This window comes from Miniopterus natalensis, chromosome 14 (assembly GCF_054644295.1).
Source record: "Miniopterus natalensis isolate mMinNat1 chromosome 14, mMinNat1.hap1, whole genome shotgun sequence".
NCBI lineage: Eukaryota > Metazoa > Chordata > Mammalia > Chiroptera > Miniopteridae > Miniopterus > Miniopterus natalensis.
In genome coordinates, this window is record NC_142094.1 from 26,818,472 (window position 1) to 26,834,069 (window position 15,598).

The following is a 15,598-nucleotide window of genomic DNA, read 5'->3' on the forward strand; positions in this document are numbered from 1 at the left end:
TTATTTCATTTAACAATTTATTTAACCCATCAACCTCACTTTTTAAGTTTTTATAAAAGAAAAAAACAATACCTAAGATTTGGAGAAGATTAAATAAGCCCCCGCAGATTTTGAAAGCACATTGTAAATTGTTATTGTATAATGCTATAATTAAGGTACAGTAGTACCTGTGAATTACAGAAATTTTTATTCCCATTATATGTATATTCTGTGGAATGACTTTGTTTTAATAGGCACACTTAAATACAGACATGATATATCTATATGTAGATACCTTTTTTAAAAGTGAGTTTAATCCAAATGTATGCCATATTCCTTTCTAAAGCATTTTAGTGCCATATTTATAAATTCACTTGATCTCTACAAGTCTTAAGACTTTTGGCAGGTTTTTCCAGCTATCCCAGAGGGATCAAAATTTGTAGTTTCTTATGGTATAGTTTGGCAACTGGAAGACTAAGGCATCAGGTTCCACATTACCTTTCCATTTGAGCTGTGTAGTCATGTACCCCAACCTTGTTAAGCATCTTTGTACCCTTATTACTTTCTAGACTGCTATAACTTTACATTTTGTACAATCCTCATATTAACTAGTGATCCCAGAGACATTCTTTCTTTCTTAAAATTATTTAAAGTTACTTTATTTCCATTGAGTTAGGAAGTATTTGTGTCTAGTAGAGTGTATTTAATAGTAACTTCAGAATGATCTGTCTCTAATGCATATTCACTTGTCTTCTAATACATTTTTTAAACATGTATATTCAAGTATGTTACTTATCTGTGTCATAACTCATGTTTCTCCTAAAAGATAGCTTTTAAATGAAAATGCCTCCATTTAAGAGACATTTTTGTTTGTTTTTTAGGTCCTTATTCCTTAAATGGATACAGAGTGAGAGTATATAGACAAGACTCTGCCACCCAGTGGTTTACTGGCATAATTACTCATCATGATCTCTTCACTCGCACCATGATCGTTATGAATGATCAGGTAAATAGTCCAACTAATATTTTTGGAAAGAGATATTTACAATTCAGATATTCCATATTCCCCCCAAAATGGCTAAACAGCTTGACACTAAATATTTTTCATTATGAGAAATATTTTTCGTTATGAAAAATATTTAGCCATATAATTGTAGTAAGTTTAAATATATTGATGTTACATAGAGGTCTCTTTAGGTCACAAGGAGATAATGATGCCAAATTTATTTCAACACTGATAAAATCAGTCTCTGAACTAGAAACATCAGACTCTTTTAATTGATTAGTGTGTTTTTTTGTTTTTTTAATGCTTAGGTCAGCTAAGTTTTTTGTAAAGTCAGCTTCACAGTCTCTCCAGGAATAAAAATATTTCCCAAATGTTTTCTTTTCATGAATGAAAATTTTTAACATAAACTGTAGTTCTTTTCACATCAAATTTTAGAGTTGGTATGCTCCCTCAAGTTGTGTGGGACTAAGGGTACAAATTTCAAGTGGAATTTTTAAATAACAATTTGAAAGTCTTGATTTCTGGTTTTTTAAAGCTATAGTTTATTTTCCTGAAAAAACAGATATTTATACCATCTTACCTGTGTGGGTCGTAGAGAGTATCTGAATTAATGAGAGCCCCTTTGTAAACCATTTGAATGCATTAGGTAAAATTGAGTCAAAATAGTATTATTTAATGGTATTTTTTTTCCTAAAAAGGTGATGAACTTCCACTTCTCAGTGAAGAACAAAATGCCTTTAGCTTTTTAAAAAGTACGTTCTTTAACCTGTCTCTTAAAAGTCATTAGTGTTATGTACTCACAGCTTTGTTCTTTCCCCTAAGCTCTCCCTCTGTGGTTTTATTACATAGCTGTGTTTTTGAAAATTGTTTCCTATTTTTAAAATACATTTTATGACTTGGCATTATACTCATTAATTTTTATCCTGTTTTTCAATGTGAACTTGCAGTAGATATATTTGCTTTTTAATGTTTTGGCTAGCAGACATAGTAGTAGGTTTCAGAAGAAGGTTGAAGTAATCTGTGATGGCTAAAGCTGGCTTACTGTAAGGGTGGCGGTGTCTTATAAATGAAGGGCCCAGACTGGATTCTAGACATTTCTGCTCAGTAACGAATGTTCCTGATAACACATTGGTTAGCTGATGGGATTTAATTCTGTTCTTTTTTGTGTGTCATGGATTAGGTACTAGAACCACAGAATGTCGACCCTTCTATGGTTCAAATGACCTTTCTAGATGATGTTGTTCACTCTTTGTTAAAAGGTGAAAATATTGGCATTACATCACGGCGAAGGTCTCGTGCTAGTCAAAATAGCAACGCTGTTCACGTATGTATGTTGTTAGTTCTGGATTATTGCAAAAAAAATTTTTCCCTTAGACTACGTAGGATCAAGTAGTATACAAATCATTGTTAATTGGGTTTTTTTTAGGGTCATTATACACGTGCCCAGGCAAATAGTCCCAGACCAGCAATGAACTCCCAAGCTGCTGTACCAAAACAGAATGCACACCAGCAACAGCAACAAAGAAATATTCGTTCAAATAAGAGGAAGGGCTCAGATAGCAGTATACCAGATGAAGAGAAAATGAAGGAGGAGAAGTATGACTATATAGGGCGAGGAGGTAGGACCTGCTTTTTTATATATTTGTTTTTTTAAAGGAATGAGAACAAATAAAACAAAAATGCATTTGAAGTATACTTATTTACTATTGATATGAAAAATAAAACTTGCTGCTTTTAATCTTGCAGAAAATCCTAAAGGTAAAAACAAACAGTTGATGAATAAAAGAAGGAAGCCTGAGGAGGAGGAAAAGAAACTGAATATGAAAAGACTACGCACAGACAATGTTTCAGACTTGTCTGAAAACAGTGACTCAGAAAACTCAAATAGGAGAACAATAGGTAATTCCTTAGAGCAGATACCAGAAAATGAGTTGAAAAATAAAAACACTTCAAAGATAAATGGAGAAGAAGGAAAATCCCAAAATAATGAGAAGACAGGAGAGGAGATCCTAACAGACAGACAGCCTCCCTGGGATCAAATACAAGAAGATAAAAAACTTGACGAAGCAGAGAAGCAGAAATTTGTTGACTCTCAGCTTCAAGAGAAAATGCTTATCCATTCATCAGAACAAACCACAATTTCTGATCATAATCCTAACTTACTTCTTCAGGAAAATATGGAAAAAACACAGACAATGGAATTATCACCGAAGGAACAGTTTGTATCCAGACCACCCACACCAAAATGTGTTATTGATATTACAAATGACACTAATTCTGAAAAGGTGGTTCAGGAAAACTCAAATACCTTTGGCCTTCAGACACTTCAGAAAATGGATTCTAATGTTAATGATTCAAAACATTCAATTATAAATGCAAAATATTTGGAAACATCAAAAGATTCAGACCAGAGCTGGGTCAGTGATATAGTTAAAGTAGATTTAACTCAGTCAAATGTAAAGAATGCGCCTTCAGGAAATGATAATCTGAATATGGATAAAGAAAAAAATCAGTATGTCTCTTACACGTCTTCTGTAAGTGCTGTTTCTGTGATGGAAGATAAGCTGCATAAGCGCAGTCCGCCCCCAGAAATTATAAAATCTAAGCTTCATACTTCAGTAGATGGTCATAAGACAAAATCCAATCCCTCACCTGAAGTTGTTAAACCTAAAATTACCCATTCTCCTGACTCTGTAAAGGCTAAGGCCACGTACATCAACAGCCATGCTGCTGGTGAAAGAAGACTGGCAAGTAAGGTGGAACATGAGTTATCAAGATGCAGTTTTCATCCAGTTCCTGCTCGAGGCAGTACACTGGAAACTACAAAGAGCCCTCTTATCATTGATAAAAATGAGCATTTCACAGTTTATAGAGATCCTGCACTTATCGGGTCGGAAACAGGAGCGAATCACATCTCACCTTTCTTAAACCAGCACCCTTTTCCTCTTCATTCTTCATCCCATAGAACCTGTTTAAATCCTGGTACCCATCACCCTGCCTTAACTCCTGCAACCCACTTACTGGCCGGCTCGTCCAGTCAGACTCCATTGCCTACCATTAACACTCACCCTCTAACTAGTGGTCCACACCATTCTGTTCATCATCCTCATTTGCTTCCTACTGTGTTACCTGGAGTGCCTACTGCCTCCTTGCTCGGTGGCCACCCACGACTAGAGACTGCTCATGCCAGCAGCTTGAGCCACTTAGCACTAGCACACCAGCAACAGCAACAGTTGTTACAGCACCAGTCACCTCATCTTCTTGGACAAGCCCATCCTTCTGCTTCGTATAGTCAGCTTAGTCTGTATCCAATTATTTGGCAATATCCAAATGGAACACATGCATACTCAGGACTTGGACTACCTTCTTCTAAGTGGGTTCACCCAGAAAATGCCGTTAATGCTGAGTCTTCATTAAGAAGGGTAAGTTACGCCCGGCCAGTGTGGTTTGGTTGGTGATCGTCGTCCCATGCACCAGGAGGTGGCCACTTAGGTTCCCGGTCAGGGCACATGCCCAGGCTGTGGGCTCGATCCCCAGTATGAGGCATGCAGGAGGCAGCCGATGAATGGATGTTTCTATCTCTCCCTTTCCTTCCCTCTCTATGAAATTAAGTTTTTTTACAAAAAAGGTTAAGTTCTGTTGTAGTTAGCCACATGTCAACATACATATTAATCTATATAATGTATATGTACTCTTCCAACATTCCATTAATTTTTTTAGATTTCTTTATAAAATGCATTAACATTTTTAAGCAGTTATTTTTTTAAATTATAATGAAACTTTCAAATTATAGTAACTTTGGAGCCATGGAATCTGAAATCTCAGAAGTCTATTTTTTAAAAAGCCAATTTAAAGTAAAACTTTGTAGATTGTTTTTATTATATGTATTATGAAGAATATCTTCATAATTAATTATGGTACATATCCATAATTGTTTTGCTCAGCTAAATTCCTATAGTGAAGTTTCTGGATTAAAAATTATATAAAATTATTAGGCTTTTGGTATATATTATCAAATTATTGTTAAAAGACAAATAAATTGTTATATTCCCCAGCTAGACACATTGTTTTGATGTTATATTACGAGCTGTGACTCTTAATTTCCTTGTTCTCTTAAGGGAGCCAAGGTTAGAGGGTCCTGATACATGGCAGTAAAGTTGGGGCTTAGATTCTTTCTACCTAATAGAGTGTTGCTGCAGGTAATGGTATAATGCTTTTATTCCTTCGTGGCCTATGTGGTTTCTCTATCCAAATTCGTTTTCATAGTAAGAAATTGTTGAGGGCATTACCATCCCCAATATAAAAAGTCGGGAGGGGGTGTCCCTGTTAAACTTCAGGAGACAACTTAGTCCTTGGGGCAGCCTAGGATGCTCTTCAGCAATGCCCCAGAATTTTCTTTAGATCTTTTATTTTATGGTAAAAAACACTTAACATTAACCATCCTAACCATTACCAGTGTACAGTAGTACTATTAAGTATATTCACATTACCATGCAAAGGACCTCTAGTACTTTTTTATCTTGCAAAACTGAAATTCTGTACCCATTAAACACTAATTTTTCTCCCCCTCCCCGTCCTTGGCAGCCATGTTTCTGTGATTCTGACTGCTTTAGATAGATATTTCATTTGAATGAATCTGCAGTATTTGTCCTTTTGTGGCTTTTTTTTCCACATAACATAACCTTGAAGTTAGTTCATCCATGTTGTTAGCATGTAACAGGATTTCCTTTTTTAAGTTACATTCCATTTTATTTTTATACCACATTTTCTTAATATATGCATTTGTCCATGTACTTTTGGGTTACTTTCACTCCTTGGCTATTGTGAATAATGCTGCAATGAACATGGGTATTTTTGACACCTTTCTCAAATTGAACAAGATTCATAATAGATATGTTGGGGTGGCAATTTGGAAGAGGAAGCTAGTGACCTTCTCTGTTACTTCAGGGATAATACTACTTACACAGAGCCAAGTTAACACCAGTAGGTGCAAGTATGGTGTTCCTCATTCCAAAAGTTTGTCGTAGGAGCTGTTATATTCTGGGTAGCAGTGATGACATAGACCGTGGTCCTGAGTCCTTTCTTAAATCCTAAGTTGTGATCGTTGACATTGTGTGGTAAGGGGAATCAAGATTGCTCATGCAAAAGAGAGTTCTAATAGTTTTGAAGGATATTTCTTGTGATTTATTCCCATTACAAACATCACCTTCTTTTGGCTCCAGCTTCATAATGAACTTTGGCCTTCTTTAATGAAGCCACCAGTGAACTGCACAATTTCTTTTTCAGTATCCCTACATTTGATGTTGGCAGAATCTCAATTCTAGAAGAATTATACTTATATTGATCATAAGTTTCCCATTCCCATTCTTTTTTTTTTTAATATATCTTCATTGATTTCAGAGAGAACAAAGGAGAGGGAGAGAGAGAGAGATAGAAACATCAGTGATGAGAGAGTCATTGATTGGCTGCCTCCTGCACACCCCCGACTAGGGATCGAGCCCGCAACCTGGGCATGTGCCCTGACCGGGAATGGAACCCCGCTTGCCTGGATCCTAGGTCGATGCTCAGCCACTGAGCCACATCCAGCCGGGCCCCATTCCCATTCTTGATGGTCCATTGAATTTGCAATAGGTGGAATCTTTCTAGAATGTGTACATTATTTAGTTGAACTCGATGAAGACTTCAGTCACTAATCATGTCAATATACTCTGCCAGAATTGAAAGCAGCCTGGATGACCCCAGTGCCCAGTACATCGACATTTTTCCTCTGACCTTTCACTCTCATGTGTCATGAATGTAGCTGCAACTGATATTGGACCAAGACAGGCTAGAGGAATCAAGAGCTGGCAGATATCTTTGAGTATTCTTCCATAACTTCCAAGCCCTGAAAACATATCTAAGTAACTGTTAGAAATGGCTTGGGTAGGAGCCTCTCTCAGTGTGTGAAAATTAGCTTCCATGTTTGTAAGCGCATAAAATGTTTTATTAACTGGTCATAAGCTTGTTAAAACGAGCATATCAGATTTTCATTTAGTATGTAAAACCTTTTGAGCAAAAGTGAAGTTTTCTTAAACCTAGTATTGCAAATTAAAGTGAAGGAACAATTAGGTAATAATTTTTAATGTTATTTTATAGTCAAAAACTTATTTCCATAATTGATTGCAACTTAAGATTTCTGAGTCTTGGAGAACAGGCCTTTTAAACATTTGAATATTTGTGTGCATGTGTAATAAGTACATGTGTATTTTGTCTCATGAGGTTTATGGTTTGTAATGTATTTTTAATCTAAGTAATTTAACAGCAGCATATCCTTGGTGTTGTATCATAGTGCTTTTGCATTATATTAGAGATGTAAAGTTTATTTCCTCTATTAAAAATCAAAGGGTTGTATTTTCCCAGTATCTTGACTCAACAAATCATGTTCTGGGAGAATGTCAATGAGTCATAGTATAAAAACAATTCCTCATAACTCTCAACATAGAGGTCAATGTAACCAAATATTCAACATGAGAAAGGCAGCATATTGACATATAAAAAATAATTTTGTTATACCTCCACACCTCCAAGTTTAAATGACCCAACAACTGACAGCTTATAGTGAAATGGACTACAATTGTGTCTTGAAAATGTAATTTTCTGCCAATTCTAAATAAATTGTTACATTGAAAAAGTTTATTATTTTCATGACAAAATTGGCAAATGAACTTTATAATTTCTGTTTGTGGAGAAATGTATTTTAGGAATAACAAATTCTGGGGGTTTTTTATTAGCAACATATTATTTTAATGGTAGAATCTTAGGCAATCATATAAGCTATGTTCTCTAATCATTTGTATGTTAAGGACAGTCATTCAAAATCTGCATTCAGTAAAGTAAATTTCTAGAAATTAGTTTAATGCTGGTTACTTTTGACATGGAAATATCCATATAATTATTTTGGTTACTTGTCTGAATATTTCTCATAAGATGAATTTAGAAAAAGTTGCATGCTTCATAAATATACTGCTATTTTAGTCCTGTGACATTGAAGTCTGTCTTTCTTTCTTTCTTTCTTTCTTTCTTTCTTTCTTTCTTTCTTTCTTTCTTTCTTTCTTTCTTTATTTATTTATTTATTTATTTATTTATTTATTTATTTATTTATTTATTTAATTTTAAATAGAATTCTCCCAGCTCTTGGTTACATCAGCCCAACCCTGTGACCTCAGCAGATGGTATTGGATTACTTAGTCACATTCCTGTCAGACCTTCCAGTGCAGAGCCTCATCGGCCTCTTAAAATTACAACGCATTCCAGCCCCCCATTGACAAAAAGTTTAGTAGATCATCATAAAGAGTAAGTTCACCAATGCTTAAAACTTACAATGCCTTGTCTTTTATAGTTTTTCTTAATTCACTTTCTAAACAGGTAATTTTAAGTTAATAAATGTCCTAAAACTGGGTTTTAAATAAGTACTATTCTTTCTGTTTTGATATACCCTCTAATTTACTCGATAATATTAGAGTACATGCAAAGTCGTGTTTCACTTTCATAATAGAAAGGTATTGCATACAAGAAAAAGTTACAGAAACTTTTATTTTTTAAATCCTTTTTTTTTATTATTATACTTGACGTACAATATATTAGTTTCAGATTGCACAACCCCAACCCAGCGATTAGACATTTATATAACCTATGAAGTGATCACCCCAATAAAACTAGTGCCTATCTGACACCTTACCTTTGTGTATTTTTCTTTACAGAGAATTGGAGAGGAAAGCTTTTATTGAACCATTACGTCCTGTTGCATCCACATCAGCAAAAAATGATGTAGAACTAAATAGGTCACAGACTGGAAAAGATGGTCACTTGCACAGGCATTTTGTGGATCCTGTGATGAATCCATTACAGAGGCCACCCCAGGAAACTGGAGAGAGATTAAACAAATATAAGGAGGAACACCGCCGAATTCTTCAAGAAAGTATTGATGTTGCTCCATTTACAACTAAAATCAAGGGGCTTGAGGGTGAGAGAGAGAATTATTCCAGAGTAGCATCGTCATCTTCTAGCCCTAAAAGCCATGTCATCAAACAAGACAAAGATGTGGAATGCTCAGTATCAGATCTTTATAAAATGAAGCACTCAGTGCCTCAGAGTTTGCCCCAAAGTAACTATTTCACTACATTGTCTAATAGTGTGGTCAATGAACCACCAAGGTCATACCCATCCAAAGAGGTTTCAAATATTTACACTGAAAAACAGAATAGTACCCTTGTAGCGGCCGCTAATTCTCAAACTCTGACTTCATTTATATCATCTCTTTCAAAGCCTCCTCCTCTGATTAAACACCAACCGGAAAGTGAAGGTTTAGTAGGCAAAATACCAGAACATCTTTCCCATCAAATTGCTTCTCACTCAGTAACAACCTTCAGAAATGATTGTAGGAGTCCTACCCATTTGACCGTTTCTTCTACAAATACGCTCCGGAGTATGCCTGCTTTACATAGAGCACCAGTATTTCATCCACCAATTCATCACAGCCTAGAAAGAAAGGAAAACAGCTACAGTAGCCTTTCCCCTCCAACTTTAACTCCAGTGATGCCTGTAAATGCTGGTGGGAAAGTTCAAGAATCACAGAAGCCTCCAACTCTAATTCCTGAGCCGAAAGAATCTCAGGCAAATTTTAAGTGTTCTGAACAGAGTTTGACAGAAATGTGGAAATCTAATAATAACCTCAGCAAAGAGAAAGTTGAATGGCATGTAGAGAAAAGCAGCGGAAAGTCGCAGGCTGCTATGGCATCTGTCATTGTACGTCCACCTTCTAGTACAAAACTTGACAGTGTGCCAGCAAAGCAGTTAGCGTCCAAAGATCGAGTTAGTGAAAGATCTTCAGCTGAGGCAAATCAAACAGATTGCCTCAAACCACCAGAAGCTGGAGAGATTGGAAGAATAATTTTGCCAAGTGTGAATTCAGACAGTGCTCATATAAAATCTGCGAAAAACTTTCAGCCAGTCTCACAGGGCGGTGTTCCCAGTTCAGTTGTGTCTGCTGTAAGTACAATGTGTAACACCAAAATGGATATATTCACATCTGCTGCCACTACCACCAGTGTTTCCAGCTGGAGTGGTTCCGGAATAATTTACTCGTTATCAAATACCATTTTGCCCTCTAAATCCTCAGAATGTACCTCTTCAAAAAGTGTCAGTCATTCAGTGGCTCAAACACAAGAATGCAGGGTCAGCACCACAGCTCCAGTTACACTAGCCAGTAATAAGACAGCAAGTGCTGTTCAGCCCGGCTCTGGGTTCTCAGGCACAACTGATTTTATTCATTTAAAAAAGCACAAGGCAGCATTGGCTGCAGCTCAATATAAAAGTAGTAATGTTAGTGAGACTGAGCCTAATGCTGTGAAAAATCAGACATCTTCAGCCTCCCTTCCTTTGGATAGCACTGTAGTCTGTAGTACAATAAACAAAGCCAACTCTGTAGGAAATGGGCAAGCATCCCAGACAAGTCAACCAAACTACCATACTAAACTAAAAAAAGCTTGGCTTACTAGACATTCAGAAGAAGATAAAAATACTAATAAAATAGGAAATTCAGGGAATTCTGTTTCAGAAATTATTAAGCCATGTTCTGTTAATTTAATAGCCTCTACATCTAATGATATACAAAATAGTGTAGATAATAAGATCATAGTTGATAAATATGTAAAAGATGATAAAGTTAATAGGAGAAAAGCCAAAAGAACTTATGAATCTGGCTCTGAAAGTGGAGACTCAGATGAAAGTGAAAGCAAGTCAGAGCAAAGGACTAAAAGGCAACCTAAGCCAACTTACAAAAAGAAGCAAAACGATTTGCAGAAAAGAAAAGGTGAAATAGAGGAAGATTTAAAACCCAATGGGGTTCTCAGCAGGAGTGCCAAAGAAAAAAGTAAATTGAAGTTGCAGAGCAATAGTAATAGTGGTAAGTAAATTTTTTTTTTTTTTTTTCAAATCTCAGATAAAATATGCTGTATGTTCTTGGAATAATGGTGTGGTTTTCTAAAGACTAGTGAGTGTAAAGGCATCTTTTGATTTTAATGTGTATGCTCACTGATCTCATTTCTGTATTTCACAAGTACCCTATAAGAAGAAATGAGAGAAGATATATCTCTATTTTTAAGAGACTTGGAGAAATATGTTTTACCTCACACTCATATTGGCAGAAAATCAATGTGTAATCTGGTAGTTACCAGAATTTTGAACATCTCTAAGAACTGTCAAAATGTATTTATAGCTGCCACATCAAAAGTGGATTTCTAATATTAGGTATTTATCTATAACAAGATATAATTGGAAAAGAAATCCTATTCACATATACTTCCTTTAAGTCACATATTTAGAAGAGAATTATTTCAGAGTAGGCTGGATATGGCCTCTTGTCTCACCCTTCTCTCACCGGTGACAAAACCAAAAGTGTATTTAAATTACCCTATACTTAATAATGCCACTCATTCAAGGAGTCCTTAACAATGGGTAAAAGTTAAAATCGGGGGTGGTGGGGGGTGAGGGTCATTGTGGTTTTCTGTGTTCACTTCTATATTCAAGAAGAAAATGCATAATTTCAATACTGATGTTTCTATTTCATTTGTGGCTACAACGGCAAAATAAGTGGAACTTGATAATATTCACTATAAAGCGTTTCTATATGTTTACTCCAGTAGTATTTTTTCGCAGTTTGCTTGTTTCTTTTTAGGTATGTTGCACAATGCAAAAAGCACTTAATAGTTTCACTGTATTCGTGTATTCATCCATATACAATATATGAAATATCTGACAATGTGGACATTCAAGAAGTTCTTTTATATAAGCATTTGGATGCTTGAAGGCTCTTACTTGGGCTTTTTCACTGAGTGAGGCTTTCCCACAGTCTGTGTGGGAATCAGAGGCAGAGTGAAGGGGAGAAAAACAGGAGGATGGAACCCCAGAAAAGGACAGTTAGAGGGAGAGTGAAGGAAAGGGGCTCAACTGGAGACGGGCTGAGGCTAAAGTGCAGAGGTAGTCAGAAGAAAGAAAGGGAGATTGACAACGGAGGATACTGGCCACTTATTTGAGTATTGGGTTCTATAATATGCCTTTTTCTTTCTCTCTTCTAGTTACTTCCCCCAATGAATTCTTAAGGGGCTTAGTGTGGTCAATAATGGTTTCTCTTCCTTCACATAACATTTACCTTGGTGTTGGGTATTAAATGCTTGAGTTAAACTTAAAAAAACAAAGATAGGAACCTTCAATTTTTAACACTTAGAAAACTCTTATGAAATTAAATTTATAAAATTAACTCTTAATGAAGTGCATATTCTGTTCTCATTTTGAGATTGAATATGTTTCCCATGTAAGAATTCTAAGACACAGACTACAGTCAGCATTTTCCCTACCCCAAGCTGTTATGCTTAGTGAAATCTCCTGTACTTAGTACTAATCAAAGAGGTTATGTTAGGCCCCGTTTATTTCCAAGTCCAAAATAAAATTAAGTGACAATTGAATGCCATCTTTAATTATGAGCAGATGACTTGCTATTATTCTGTACTGTCTAGAAAAGTTTTCTAAATTGGGAATTTATAAACCTAATTTCTCAACCTGAGTAGGTAATGTACTTCATGAATTAAATGTGACGATTTTATGAACTGAAATTGCCCATGAAATTTAAGTATATCTGGCCTGCTGGTGTGGCACAGTGCTTGGGCGTCAGGTCACCAGTTCGATTCCTGGTCACTCACATACCTGGGTTGCGGGCTTGATCTCCAAAAGGGCATGCAGGAGGCGGTGATCAATTGTTCGTTGATGTTTCTTTTTTTTCCCCCGTTAAGTATATTTTTATTGACTTCAGAGAGAAGGGGCGGAGAGAGAGAGAAAGAAGCATCAATGATGAGAGAGTCATTAATGGGCTGCCTCCTGCACACCCCCTACTGGGGATCAAGCCTGCAACCTGGGCATGTGCCCTGACCAGGAATCAAACTGTGACCTCCAGGTTCATGGGTTGACACTCAACCACTGAACCACGCCAGCTGGGCTAAAAACATATTTTTTTAAAAAATTTAAATGTATCTGTGAGTCCCGTGATAGACAAAACCAGTGACTTAACTATAATCAGGGTTAATTTCTGTGTCTCAAAAAGTAGTTCTAAGGTGATAGCATATCAGAGATTAATAGTTAATTAACATGTATTTTTCCCTAATTTTTTTCCTCCCTAGTTTTCTGTTGCTAGATCAACTGTTTTGAGGATTTGCTAGTAATTTGAGAACTAAGGTTGAAGAGGTTCTTAGGATATAAAGTAGAAATAGCCATTGAGTTAGGTATTTTTTAACGACTTAAGTGTCTTAATCTCAAACTTTTAGATTTTAGATGTTGCCAGTAAATTAGATATATAGAATTGAAAGATGAAGTTTTATTTATTATACAAACACCTTTAATAAAATGTATAAAAAGGAGTTAGCTTCAGTCTTGTGGTCTAGTCAGAAGCAAAAATTATAATATCAAACTGTTCATATAACCTGGATCTTCATGTCTTTGTCATTCATTCATTCATTTATAAAAAAAAGCTATTGTCTGTTTTGTTTCACAGAATTGAGATCTGATTTGAAATGTCCGTTTTTTATAATAATACCATTTAAATTGTTCACAGTGGTATGGCTACCCATACTCTTTGAACTGTTCCATTATTTGGAATGTAAAAGCATATTGGGCCCTGGTGGGGTATCCCAGTGGTTAGAGCTTCATCGCACACAACAAAGGGTTTCAGTTTTGGTCCCCAGACCAGTCAGGGCACATGTGGGAGGCAACCAATCAACATCTCTCCCAACCCCCCACCCATCCCCCGACCTCCCACTCTAAAAAAAATCAGTGGAAAAAATACCCTAGGGTGAGTGAGGATTAATCAGAACAGAAAGCATATGATTAATAGCTATTTTCTGGTCAAAACAGAAATAGATTGCATTTAGTTTATTCTAGTGTGATAAATTTAAAAAATAAATAAGTGATTGGAAGCAAATGTACCAAATAAAAAACTATCAACAGTGTACCACTTCTGTTGTTCATTCTGACTTCTTAAACCTCTGAATATTTTATACAGTCTGTAGAAGTCTGTCTTACACAGAATGGAGTAAGTAACAAACTTTTTACACAAACCTTCTGGAAAACATTTTATTCCATGAGTGGTGTGTATGTACGCATATGTGTTTCTCTAGTGGATTAAGTCAAGTGGCTCCATGCCCTAAGTTAGGGACAAGAGAGGGGAGAACTTGAAAAGAATCAGGCATCAATCCTAGAAGTGCTTAATGACATGGCTGATTTTAAATAGGCTGCCCTGGCCCGGCCGGGCGTGGCTCAGCAGTTGAGCGTCAACCTAGGATCCAGGCGATCGGGGTTTGATTCCCGGTCAGGGCACATGCCCGTGTTGCAGGCTGCAGCCGATCAATGACTCTCTCATCATTGATGTTTCTATCTCTCTCTCTCCTTCTCCCTTCCTCTCTCTGAAATCAATAAAGATATATTTTAAAAAAAGAAAGAAAAGAAATACTTTAAATAGGCTGCCCTGGAGTTTAAACACAATACATCCTATCTTAAGATGTGTGATATTGCTGTAATTGTACTGTGTAAACTAGAGGTCAACAGGTAAGTGATAGTGGGAACTCAGGACAGGAGTTCTGCCACAACTTTCTGCAAGAAGTATATAGTCTCAGAATAGTTGTATTGCCTCTGATCCGCAAAATAGGCATGATTAGAAAACATAAGGGTTGAAAATGAAATTTATTCTTTCAACATGGTAGAAATAGCAAACTATGTAAATTTCATGTCTGTATAGGGACATTAGTATGGACGGTATAAACACATTTATAAGAGTCAACAAATATTGCTTGTTCCAACATAGGTTGCTTTTAAATTAATAGGTTTGTAAAAGTTTAATAGGCAAGCTTTAATTTGTGTATAATGTTTTGAGTTCTTTCTGATCTATAGATGACTGATTACTTGAGCTAGTGTTTATTACAATTAAGTTCAAGTTAATAAAAATGATGGAGCAATGATATACACTATAATATAATTAATACATATTTTTCCTGCAAATTTATGTAATTTTCCTGCAAAGTTTTGTTTTTCTTTAGTGTTCTGGTGCCCTTCTTTTCTTTCTGTCATGAAAAAAGATAGCCAGATTAATAGTTGTTTGTGTTTTTTTTTTCATTTCAAATCCTTTTAGTTTTCTAAAAGAGTCTGCTTTTATCAATATATTGATAACAAATGGAGGACCTTATAATAAGGGGAGAGCTATTAGGAATATAACTTAGTTCCTCTTTTCCTAAATATTGGTGTTATAATCACCAGTTTCTTGACTTAATGAACCACACTTACCTTTGATAATCAGATTAAGTATTTCAGAACTTAAGTATGTTGAAACTAGTCTGTTGTTCCTAAAAGTATTAACTTTTAGTCCAGGTTCTCCTGTAGATCTTGAAGAAGCTTCCTCCTATGTATGCCAAATTTTTTGTGTGTAGAAGTGCTGTGTTTTTAGCTTTAGGTAGGAAATGAATGATTCTCATGTTTGCTATTATACAAATATGAATATTTTATATGTAAATATTTGAGTCAGCTAGATTTACTCAG

At 35.8% G+C, this 15,598-nt stretch overlaps 1 protein-coding gene across 6 annotated transcripts in view; it reads left to right on the forward strand.

Annotated features, from left to right (window-relative positions):
* Nucleotides 1-15,598, forward strand: part of JMJD1C (jumonji domain containing 1C) — a 197,277-nt gene that overhangs the window by 153,723 nt on the left and 27,956 nt on the right. For 5 of the 6 annotated variants that reach the window (XM_087824400.1, XM_016220758.2, XM_087824397.1 and 2 more), the window contains 6 exons: nucleotides 861-985; nucleotides 2,166-2,309; nucleotides 2,412-2,604; nucleotides 2,732-4,407; nucleotides 8,145-8,317; nucleotides 8,725-10,928. In XM_087824400.1, coding sequence (XP_087680526.1) covers nucleotides 861-985; nucleotides 2,166-2,309; nucleotides 2,412-2,604; nucleotides 2,732-4,407; nucleotides 8,145-8,317; nucleotides 8,725-10,928 — 4,515 coding nt within the window. Of the gene's footprint in view, nucleotides 1-860; nucleotides 986-2,165; nucleotides 2,314-2,411; nucleotides 2,605-2,731; nucleotides 4,408-8,144; nucleotides 8,318-8,724; nucleotides 10,929-15,598 lie in introns of all 6 variants that reach the window. The other variant, XM_087824398.1, reaches the window with a different exon arrangement.